We start from the raw sequence: 10,868 nt of genomic DNA on the forward strand, positions 1-10,868 counted from the left end.
GGCCTGGGTTGTCCGTTTGAAGGGTCGGCCTGGGTTGTCCGTTTGAAGGGTCGGCCTGGGTTGTCCGTTTGAAGGGTCGGCCTGGGTTGTCCGTTTGAAGGGTCGGCCTGGGTTGTCCGTTTGAAGGGTCGGCCTGGGTTGTCCGTTTGAAGGGTCGGCCTGGGTTGTCCGTTTGAAGGGTCGGCCTGGGTTGTCCGTTTGAAGGGTCGGCCTGGGTTGTCCGTTTGAAGGGTCGGCCTGGGTTGTCCGTTTGAAGGGTCGGCCTGGGTTGTCCGTTTGAAGGGTCGGCCTGGGTTGTCCGTTTGAAGGGTCGGCCTGGGTTGTCCGTTTGAAGGGTCGGCCTGGGTTGTCCGTTTGAAGGGTCGGCCTGGGTTGTCCGTTTGAAGGGTCGGCCTGGGTTGTCCGTTTGAAGGGTCGGCCTGGGTTGTCCGTTTGAAGGGTCGGCCTGGGTTGTCCGTTTGAAGGGTCGGCCTGGGTTGTCCGTTTGAAGGGTCGGCCTGGGTTGTCCGTTTGAAGGGTCGGCCTGGGTTGTCCGTTTGAAGGGTCGGCCTGGGTTGTCCGTTTGAAGGGTCGGCCTGGGTTGTCCGTTTGAAGGGTCGGCCTGGGTTGTCCCGTTTGAAGGGTCGGCCTGGGTTGTCCGTTTGAAGGGTCGGCCTGGGTTGTCCGTTTGAAGGGTCGGCCTGGGTTGTCCGTTTGAAGGGTCGGCCTGGGTTGTCCGTTTGAAGGGTCGGCCTGGGTTGTCCGTTTGAAGGGTCGGCCTGGGTTGTCCGTTTGAAGGGTCGGCCTGGGTTGTCCGTTTGAAGGGTCGGCCTGGGTTGTCCGTTTGAAGGGTCGGCCTGGGTTGTCCGTTTGAAGGGTCGGCCTGGGTTGTCCGTTTGAAGGGTCGGCCTGGGTTGTCCGTTGAAGAAACATCAGTGTTGACCATTGAGGGAACGCTGTCGCCAGCCCTTTATAATCTTTCTACCACCGCCATTTTTTAGTTTTTCACACACATGATAAAGTTTGCATTTTTTTTCTGCTAAAAAAAAATGACTGACTACCCCCAACCGTTATATACAGAGGCACCTGCAGAGCTTTATAAAAGCCATCAAAGAACCGCTTTTATCTGAAACCCCTTCACCTGCTTTAAAAACCAATACCAAGCTCATGGTTGTAACCCCTTAAATACCAGGATGTTTATAAAGGTACCTTGACAAGCAAGGGGTTGAGGGACACGTTGGTTGGCTTTTAAGTGACATCATTGTTGGCCTTTGAGGGGACGGCCTGGGTTGGCCTTTGAGGGGACGGCCTGGGTTGGCCTTTGAGGGGACGGCCTGGGTTGGCCTTTGAGGGGACGGCCTGGGTTGGCCTTTGAGGGGACGGCCTGGGTTGGCCTTTTGAGGGGACCAAGCTCATGGTTGTAACCCCTTAAATTCCAGGATGTTTATAAAGGTACCTTGGCAGGCAAGGGTTGAGGGACACCTTGGTTGGCCTTTTAAGGATGCTATCTCTGGCCTTTAAGGGTGCTTTTTAGGTTGCAGCAGTGTGTCTTCACTCCCTCATCTACCAAGGTACATATATACACATCCTGGTACTAAGGGGTTAAGGAACACTATTCCTTTTTCTTTCACCGCCATTATTTCCGGGATACACCGTTAGTCATTTTTTATGAATGAGGCCTTGCCCTCTCTTGCACTGGGTTAAAGTTTGCAGTTGTGCTGGGGTCAGCGGACTCTCGGAAAGGTTTCTGTTTTATATTTTTATGGCTTTTCCCTTCTTACAAAGTGTGAGATTCTGTCCTGTATGACATAGTCACCTGCGGTGTCACCGCACTCCCTGACTTGCTGCTGCCTTCATTAGACTGATTACCCATCCAGGAAATTCAGCAGAACTGGTCCCAACCGGCGTCGAGGAATTAATTGGTTTTGCAATGTGACTAATGAGTTACAGCTGAGTCCTATAAAGAGGACCTGTGTAGTGTTCATTCAGGGATGGTGGGAAGTAGTGCTGGGTCCCAGATGAGGGACATCACGGTGCTCTGCTTCACAACCGCTTCCAGGAGGTAGACAGTGTGTGCTATGGAGGTGACAGGTCCCCTTTAAAGTGGCAACACAGCTGAAACTATTTTAATTTTTTTGTGAGGAAGGAGTTTAAATTCAGATGTTTTCTGGGGCATCCAAAGAAAGATGACAAACGTAGGAATTAATCTATTACAGAAAATACGGGAAAAATGTGTCCAGCCTGCACTAGTGTGTGTGACACTCGACCAATGAATGTTTATTATATATAGACCTCTTGGTTTAGGTGTGTGATAGATCGACTTTCCTTCTTTCCTTCCTTTCTTTCCCCTTTCTTTTCCCCTTTCCCCTTTCTTTTCCCTCTCCCTTTCCCCTTTCTTTTCCCTTTCCCCTTTCTTTTCCCTTTCCCCTTTCTTTTCCCTTTCCCCTTTCTTTTCCCTTTCCTTTCCCTTTCCCCTTTCTTTTCCCTCTCCCTTTCTTTTCCCTCTCCCTTTCTTTTCCCTCTCCCTTTCTTTTCCCTTTCCCCTTTCTTTTCCCTTTCCCCTTTCTTTTCCCTTTCCCCTTTCTTTTCCCTTTCCCCTTTCTTTTCCCTTTCCCCTTTCTTTTCCCTTTCCCCTTTCTTTTCCCTTTCCCCTTTCTTTTCCCTTTCCCCTTTCTTTTCCCTTTCCCCTTTCTTTTCCCTTTCCCCTTTCTTTTCCCTTTCCCCTTTCTTTTCCCTTTCCCCTTTCTTTTCCCTTTCCCCTTTCTTTTCCCTTTCCCCTTTCTTTTCCCTTTCCCCTTTCTTTTCCCTTTCCCCTTTCTTTTCCCTTTCCCCTTTCTTTTCCCTTTCCCCTTTCTTTTCCCTTTCCCCTTTCTTTTCCCTTTCCCCTTTCTTTTCCCTCTCCCTTTCTTTTCCCTCTCCCTTTCTTTTCCCTCTCCCTTTCTTTTCCCTCTCCCTTTCTTTTCCCTTTCCCCTTTCTTTTCCCTCTCCCTTTCTTTTCCCTCTCCCTTTCTTTTCCCTCTCCCTTTCTTTTCCCTCTCCCTTTCTTTTCCCTCTCCCTTTCTTTTCCCTCTCCCTTTCTTTTCCCTCTCCCTTTCCCTCTCCCTCTCTATAATATCATAGGAAACAAGGCCTTGTCTTTAATTTGGGATTGCCTAGCACAGCCCTGCTCAATGTAAATGGGCCCTCAGAAAAATGAGAATTTGTCCATATAAAAAGGAAAACAAAATAGTAAACAAGATAAAAAAAATAAGGAAAAAACTAACCTTGAAGAATGATTTGTGATATTTTCTCATCCTGATTGTACAGGGAGCCTGAAATTGAGGCTGGATTTAAGCTGTGCAAAAATTGATGCATTAAAACTTAAGAACGGTAGGGTTACATAGGAGTCTTGGCGTGGGCCGCGTGTAGGGGTTGTCGGCGTGGGCCGCGTGTAGGGGTTGTCGGCGTGGGCCGCGTGTAGGGGTTGTCGGCGTGGGCCGCGTGTAGGGGTTGTCGGCGTGGGCCGCGTGTAGGGGTTGTCGGCCGCGTGTAGGGGTTGTCGGCGTGGGCCGCGTGTAGGGGTTGTCGGCCGCGTGTAGGGGTTGTCGGCCGCGTGTAGGGGTTGTCGGCGTGGGCCGCGTGTAGGGGTTGTCGGCCGCGTGTAGGGGTTGTCGGCGTGGGCCGCGTGTAGGGGTTGTCGGCTGCGTGTAGGGGTTGTCGGCGTGGGCCACTTGTAGGGGGTGTCGGCGTGGGCTACGTAGGGGTGTTCCATAGTCTCTGACATGAATTGGTGGACAGGGCTGGATTGGAGTATTGTGGTGGTGGGGCCGATACGGGGTGAACTAGTGACAAAGTTGGGAGATGGAGGGACTGCAAAAATGAGACATTGGGGGGGGGGGAAACATGGAACCAGTTACAAGCAATAGAAGGATACAATGTAACAAAAAGTATCAAGTCTGTACCAAGTAGCTTCTAGCAGAATAGATCTGGCAGATCAGGTTTCCATCGACATTAAAAGGGGTGTCTCCCTGTAGGTGTGACGCCAATCCGTCATCATGGAGGACAAACGAAACATCCAGATCATCGAGTGGGAGCACCTGGACAAGAAGAAGTTCTACGTCTTCGGGGTCTGCATGACGATGATGATCCGGGTCAGCGTCTACCCGTTCACTCTCATCCGGACGCGGCTCCAGGTGCAGAAGGGGAAGAGCCTCTACAACGGGACGTTTGACGCCTTTGTGAAGATCTTGAGGTCGGAGGGGGCCTCCGGTCTGTACCGGGGCTTCCTGGTGAACACCTTCACCCTGATCTCTGGCCAGTGTTACGTCACCACGTATGAACTGACGCGCAAGTATTTGTCGGGCTATAGTAGTAGTAACACCGTCAAGTCTCTGGTGGCGGGAGGATCAGCGTCTCTGGTGGCGCAAAGCATCACCGTGCCCATCGACGTGATTTCTCAGCACCTTATGATGCAGCGGACGGGCGAGAGCATGGGCCGATTCCGCGTGAGCTGCGCGCGGGGGAAACAGACGGTCGTGTTTGGCCAGACCAAGGACATCATCGTGCAGATCTTCAAAGCGGATGGAATGAAGGGGTTTTATCGGGGTTACGTGGCTTCGCTGATGACCTACATCCCCAACAGCGCCGTATGGTGGCCTTTCTACCACTTCTATGCAGGTGGGTTGCAGGGCATGCTGGGAGTTGTATAAAATGTATGACTATCCCAACTATTTTTTTTAATGAAGTAGGGAGGGGTTAAAACCTCTATTGGGATGTTTATTTGCTTCTACATTCTGTCTTGAAATTGGAGCTTACACTGGGCCGGGGATTTGCCCCGCCCCCAGGGGATGGGAATGAGGTCACATGCTCCATATTTGGAAGTGGCACACCTCTCACTAAAGGGATCAGGGAAGGTGAGGAGCATGTACTATGGAGATGGACATTAAAGGAGAGCTTACACTGGGCCGAGGATTTGCCCCGCCCCCAGGGGATGGGAATGAGGTCACATGTTCCATATTTGGAAGTAGCACACCTTTCACTAAAGGGATCTGTGAAGGGAAGGTGAGGAGCATGTACTGTGGAGATGGATATTAAAGGGTCCCTGTAGCTTGAGGGCAGGCTTGCTTCAAAGGGCCAGCCTAACCCAATGGTGACCTTTGTCCTAGGTGGAGTCTAGTGGTCCGAGTCGCTTACAGGACTTCTTATTGAAAGATTGGTTCCTATTGTTTCTACATTTTTGGGTTTTTTTTGGACCCTGATCCAAGTAATGTGATTTTTTTTTTTTTTTTTCCCCGTATGGTCATCATTTTTTGCTTTGTTCCAGAACAATTATCACGCCTGTCACCTAAAGACTGTCCTCACCTACTGCTTCAAGCCATCTCGGGGCCCCTGGCAGCAGCGACAGCGTCCACCATCACCAATCCCATGGATGTCATAAGGGCCCGAGTGCAGGTAACAAAGCAAGGGTGGTTCTGCTCCACCAGAAATTGAGTGTTCTCGGGTTGGATGGATATAACGAGGACTGTGTGTTCCATTGACATTACAAATGGGTGGAGATGGGGGGGTTATGTATTCAACCTAGAGAATGTAAAATCGGGTGTATCTCTGCATAGCAACCAATCGGCTTCCAGATTTTATTGTCAAAGCTTAATGGAACAAGCTGAAGCTAGAAGCTGATTGGCTCCCACTGCACCAGATTCTGAGTGCCCCAGTTTTAGTAAATCTCCCCCTCTGTGTTCAGTACTGGATGTTGGCATAAAAAAAAATGCCATAATAAAAAAAGTAATATTAATATCTCCTAAACGTGCAACTTTTAGGAGATATTAGCCCATCTTTGATAGCTGAATGAATGGCATACCCGTGGCGTTCCTTCAGAGCGCTGTGCCGTGACGCGGGAGTGACGTCTTCGCAGCTCGGCAAGTCAGGCGGCCAGAGCGCGCAAACCCGGAAGGAAGATGGAAGTCCCAGGGAGCCAGCGTGCCGCAGGAGGGCTTCGTTTTAAGGTAAGTCCGTCATAATTATTATTATACAGGATTTATGGCGCCAACAGTTTGCGTGGCGCTGTACATTATAAAGGGAGACCGTACTATTACAATACATTTCAGTACAGAAGGAACAGGAGGGCCCGGCTCGTGGAGCTCACAATCTAAAGGAAGGGGGAGATGGTACAAAAGGTGATAGCTAGGGATGCGCCGAAAACACCCCCATCGGCCGAAAAGGGGAAAAAAAAGCACCGATACAGGTGCCAAAAAACCCCGCCCCTCGCCGCTGTCACAGCCGCCCGCCTGCCGCTGCCTCCACCGGCCGCTGCTCGGTAGTTCTCAGCCTTACCTGAAAGACCAATTAAAAGTAAATAGAAGTGAGCGCTCCTAAAAGTAGCTGCTAAAACACCAAGAGGTACCAATAAAAACTCTGTAAAAGTATAGATAAATAAGTGGGTGTAGCGCTCAAAACAAATAAAAACAATAAGTCCACATATAAACGCATGTGAATGTGTAAACGGATATAGAGTCTGTATCAAGAAGAAATATAGCAGATGAACTTGTGACTCCAACCAAAAGTGAAAAATGCGCACTCACCGGAAGCGCATAGATAATGAGCATACATATATCTATGTGCTTCCGGTGAGTGCGCATTTTTCACTTTTGGTTGGAGTCACAAGTTCATCTGCTATATTTCTTCTTGATACAGACTCTATATCTGTTTATGCATTCACATGCGTTTATATATGTGGACATATTGTTTTTATTTGTTTTGAGCGCTACACCCACTTATTTATCTTTACCTGAAAGACCATTGAACGATTTTGGTGCTGGGCATAGAGATAAGTGAAGGAAAGATGGCCTCCACTCATCTCTATGCCCTTGGAGGACCGGAGCGATGTCGCTTCCGGTTCCGGGGTTTTTACTTTTTAACTAGTTGCCGACCGCAGATAGCCAAATGACGGCTGCACTGCGGCCGGCCAGTTCTGAGAGGGCGTCACATGACGTCCTCCCAGAACGCGCTCTTCTGTGCTATCTCCGTAATCGCTGTGTCCTGCGGACACAGCTGATCACGTGATGTGGTAAAAGGCCAATCACAGCGGCCTTTTACCACGTGATCAGCCATGTCCACTGACACGCTGATCACCGGGAAATGCAAGTGCCGGTTCTCGAATGCACTTTCCTCACGCTGTCAGATCGTGAGGAAAGTACTGCCGAGAACCGGCAGTTGTCAGAGCGGGGATCGGCACCGATCATCAGGGCACTGATGATCGATGCCCACCTGTGCCAAGCAGTGCCACCCACCTGTGCCCATTTTTTTTTTTTTTTTTTTTTTGATCCAATGCTTTACATTGGAGAGGAGAGATGTGGGATCTTATTAACCCCATATCTCTCCATAAAGAGGACCTGTCACTAATTATTTCTATCACAAGGGATGCATGCATTTCTTGTGATAAGAATAAAAGTGATTAAAAAAAATTTTTTTTTAAAGGGACAGTGCAAAAAAAAAACCCCAAAAACATTAAATAAATTAAAAAACAAAAAATGAAAGTGCCCCCGTACTCACACGTAGTGGCGAACGCATACATAGGCCATGCCCACATATGTAAATTCTGTTCAAACCACACACACGTAGGGTATCGCCACGAACGTCGTAGCAAGAGCAATAATTCTCGCACTAGACTGGGATCCAACCAGGTGTGCCGGATTGCACGTGTAATTGTGCAGTGAGATGACCTAAGCTGTATTCTAACAATGCAGATTGGTTTCTCTGAATCTGCTCTCCACAAGTCGGGAAACTCTGTGTTGTATGGGCTTCCAGCTTCCTATATTTCCTGAGGGCTCGAACCTGCTACAATCAGGGGTCAGGCTCAAAGACCAGTTGCTATAGCAGTAGCGGGAGTTCCACCAACGAGCAGGATAGGTAAGCAAGCAGGTCAACCTGGCAGGTGACATGGGCTCACCTGAGGTGCGGAGTCGAAGTACTAACCAGTATTCACCAGAACTCCTAATGGTGGAAATGGGTTTTGCTGCATGTGGGTACCAGGTCAAGGTCCTCTGGATCGCCCCACCAGGAGGTGAGCAAGCCAGGGTCCAGTAGCAGATATAGCAGGTAAGAATCAAACAGAAGCATAGTCAGTAAACACGCCAAAGGTTTGGTAACAAGTGGTTGTAGGTAGGAAGCCTAGTTGACGAACAAGCCTAAGGTCGGTAACAAGTGGTAGTAAAAATATGTATGGTAGAGAGCACAATAATCTGGCAAACAGAAGTGCATAGTCATGGCTTAAATCAGGGAGGAGCAAAGGGTAAAAGGTTCACAACAAACCAGGTTCAAGACAGGATCATTGAAGGAATTGTCCAGAGGGCTGTCCAGCATTCCAGGTGGCTCAGCAAGAAGAGACCTCACCAGACACAACAGAGTTCTCAGGTTCACATCTGGTCCCTGACATAGCTTTTTATATTTCTTGAAGACTCCAACGTGGAGGTCTTCCTCCTAAGGTACCTTGCTCTATTCTGACCCACCTTAGAGCGTTTCCAGTCCTGGTGAGAGGGTGTGTAGAGTTGCAAGGTTTAACTTGAAGATCTCACCATTGGAGTCCAAACATTGGTGATTATAACTCTTCAGCTTCTGCAAAAACTATATGGCCAACATTTTGTGGGCGTTTTGACCGTTGCACCTACCAGAGGGCCAAAAGCATACGGGCCCTTATCCAAATGATGGTGTTCTCAGTGAAGGGTACTTCTAATACTACAGCATGCAATCAGATTTGAGACATTCTCATTCTTGTGGTAACAGTTTGGAGAACACTTACTGTTGACCACCATGACGATGCCACTGTGTACATATAGGTAAAATATGTGTGGTGCTGCATTTACACCACAAAAACAAAACAAAAATACCAGTAAAGTGTCCACAATAAAGTCCCAATAAAAGTGGGCCGAAAGAAGAATTCATTCTTCAATATGACCACCACTCCGTGTGAACCACCACCGAAAAGAGAAGACTCAAATGTTTGCCAAACAATTCTAACTCTAGGTATGAAGAGTCATAGAACGCTTTAGGACAGCATACAGATCCACATTTCCAGCCTCCAAAGGTTTCCCTCTGTAGAAGTGGTCCTTCTGAAGAGATATCGCCACAGATCTCACCTTCCAGTCGAAGATCCATGCATGCAATTGAGTACCAGTAAAGAGAAGATCACATGCTCCGCATAGTGTGAGAACTCATAGGATTTTATTAAAACCGCTAAAATTGCATCTACGGGCAAAGCAAGGTAGACTGTGCTGCATGAAATCACCAATTTCGTACAAACTCTACACTTCCAGTAAAACGTGATGGCGTCACAACCCTACGTGTTTCATCAGATTGACGTCTTCTGGGGCATGGACCTGTGTATATAGTTGGCACCATAAAGACATGGTTTAACCAGTTTGGTGTGGAGGAACTTGAGGGTCCTTCACAGAGCTCTGCTGAACACATTTGGATCGAACTGGAACACCAATGGTGAGCCAGGTCTTCTCATTCACCTGACAAATTCTTACACTCTGCAGAATCTTGTTGAAAACCTTCTCAGAAGAGTGGAAGATGTCATAGCCCATGGTTTTGGGATGGAAAGTCCAACAAAAAGGCTCTACCCTACACGTTTAGTCTCAAGTGATGTCTTCTGGGGCATGGACCTGTGTACAATAGCCAGCTCCATAAAGACATGGTTTAACCAGTTTGGCGGGGAGTAACTTGAGTGTCCTGCACAGAGCCCCGCTGAACACGTTTGGGTTGAACTTAAACGCCAACGTCTTCTCATTCAACATCCGTACCCAACCTCACAAACTTGCAGACACCCTCCAAAATCTTGTTGAAAGGCTTCTCCGATGACTGGAAGAGGTCATAGCCACAAAGTTGAGGCAAATCCATATTAATGGCCATGGTCTGAGGATGGGAAGTCCACGTAGGTGTGGTGGTCCTGCGTCCACAAAAGTTTAGTCATATATTTGTATATCCGTTGTGAGGGGACTGATGGAGATGAATTCTGATTGACGATGTTATGACCTGGTTCTTGGTTCCTCCTCTTACCCTCATCCTTCTTGTATTTCAGGTGGAGGGAAAAAGCTCAATCATCAACACCTTCAGGCAGCTGATGGCGGAGGAAGGTCCCTGGGGCCTGACCAAAGGTCTTTCCGCCCGGATCATCTCCTCCACCCCCTCTACCATTGTGATAGTGGTGGGCTACGAGACACTGAAGAAACTGAGCCTCAGACCTGAGCTAGTAGATTCAAGACACTGGTGACCGTATGTGGACTGGAGATTTTCTGCAGAGATGGGCAACACACTTGGGCCAACCACGCTGGAAGACGGCCCAAATTCCACTGGATTGTACACAATTGTGTGTGTATATATTTGTGTGTCTGTGCACAAAGAGAAAACAGAGAGAGACTGTATATATCGTACAGTAAGTGCGATGGGAACTTCGGTTTTATCGCAAAAAAAAAAACAACCCCACTGCTGCTGGGCTAACCCAAGGTGCGTGCATGGTGGGCACACAAGGAATTGGCCACCCTACATTCTTGGCGTCAAACTGGCGCCCCCTGTTGTATATTATTTTTTTAATCTGTGTCTGTGACCGTTCACCCGGTGCCCCCTTCCACCCTTCGTATTCTGGTCAGCTGTGGCACCACCTTGGCCCAATTAATTTTTTTTTTTTTTTTATTTAACATACAGTTGTGACCAAAATTATTCAACCCCCACTGAAATTGAGTGTTTTGGCCAGTTTGACATTGCTTTTGATCATTCAGTCATCTTGCTTACATTTACATTAAAGAGGCACTTGTAGGTCAGACAAATATAACATAACAGTTATAATGAAATAACCACAAATGTCTTTTCTGTGCTCACAGCATTATCAGTTTTATTCAACCCCCAAGTGACATTCA

The 10,868-nt window shown here is 48.3% G+C and overlaps 1 protein-coding gene across 1 annotated transcript; it reads left to right on the plus strand.

The window, feature by feature from the left end:
• The first annotated feature begins 3,976 nt into the window (after window positions 1-3,976).
• On the plus strand, window positions 3,977-10,432 carry LOC149441358 (solute carrier family 25 member 44). Its single transcript, XM_089657434.1, has 3 exons — window positions 3,977-4,635; window positions 5,282-5,409; window positions 10,034-10,432. The coding sequence occupies exons 1-3, from the start codon at window positions 4,014-4,016 to the stop codon at window positions 10,223-10,225; spliced, it is 942 nt and encodes a 313-aa protein (XP_089513560.1). The 5' UTR covers window positions 3,977-4,013; the 3' UTR covers window positions 10,226-10,432.
• Window positions 10,433-10,868: the final 436 nt, after the last annotated feature.

This window comes from Staurois parvus, unplaced genomic scaffold (assembly GCF_062004578.1).
Source record: "Staurois parvus isolate SC_StPar_1 unplaced genomic scaffold, SC_StPar_1.0 ptg001000l, whole genome shotgun sequence".
NCBI classification, from domain to species: domain Eukaryota; kingdom Metazoa; phylum Chordata; class Amphibia; order Anura; family Ranidae; genus Staurois; species Staurois parvus.

What these genes read in the sequence shown, in the direction of transcription:
- LOC149441358 (XM_089657434.1), top strand. Translation starts at nt 4,014, where the DNA reads ATGGAGGACAAACGAAACATCCAGATCATCGAGTGGGAGCACCTGGAC. An exon ending in TTTCTACCACTTCTATGCAG is followed by an intron (nt 4,636 to 5,281) that starts GTGGGTTGCAGG and finishes GCTTTGTTCCAG; the next exon opens with AACAATTATCACGCCTGTCA. An exon ending in TCATAAGGGCCCGAGTGCAG is followed by an intron (nt 5,410 to 10,033) that starts GTAACAAAGCAA and finishes CTTGTATTTCAG; the next exon opens with GTGGAGGGAAAAAGCTCAAT.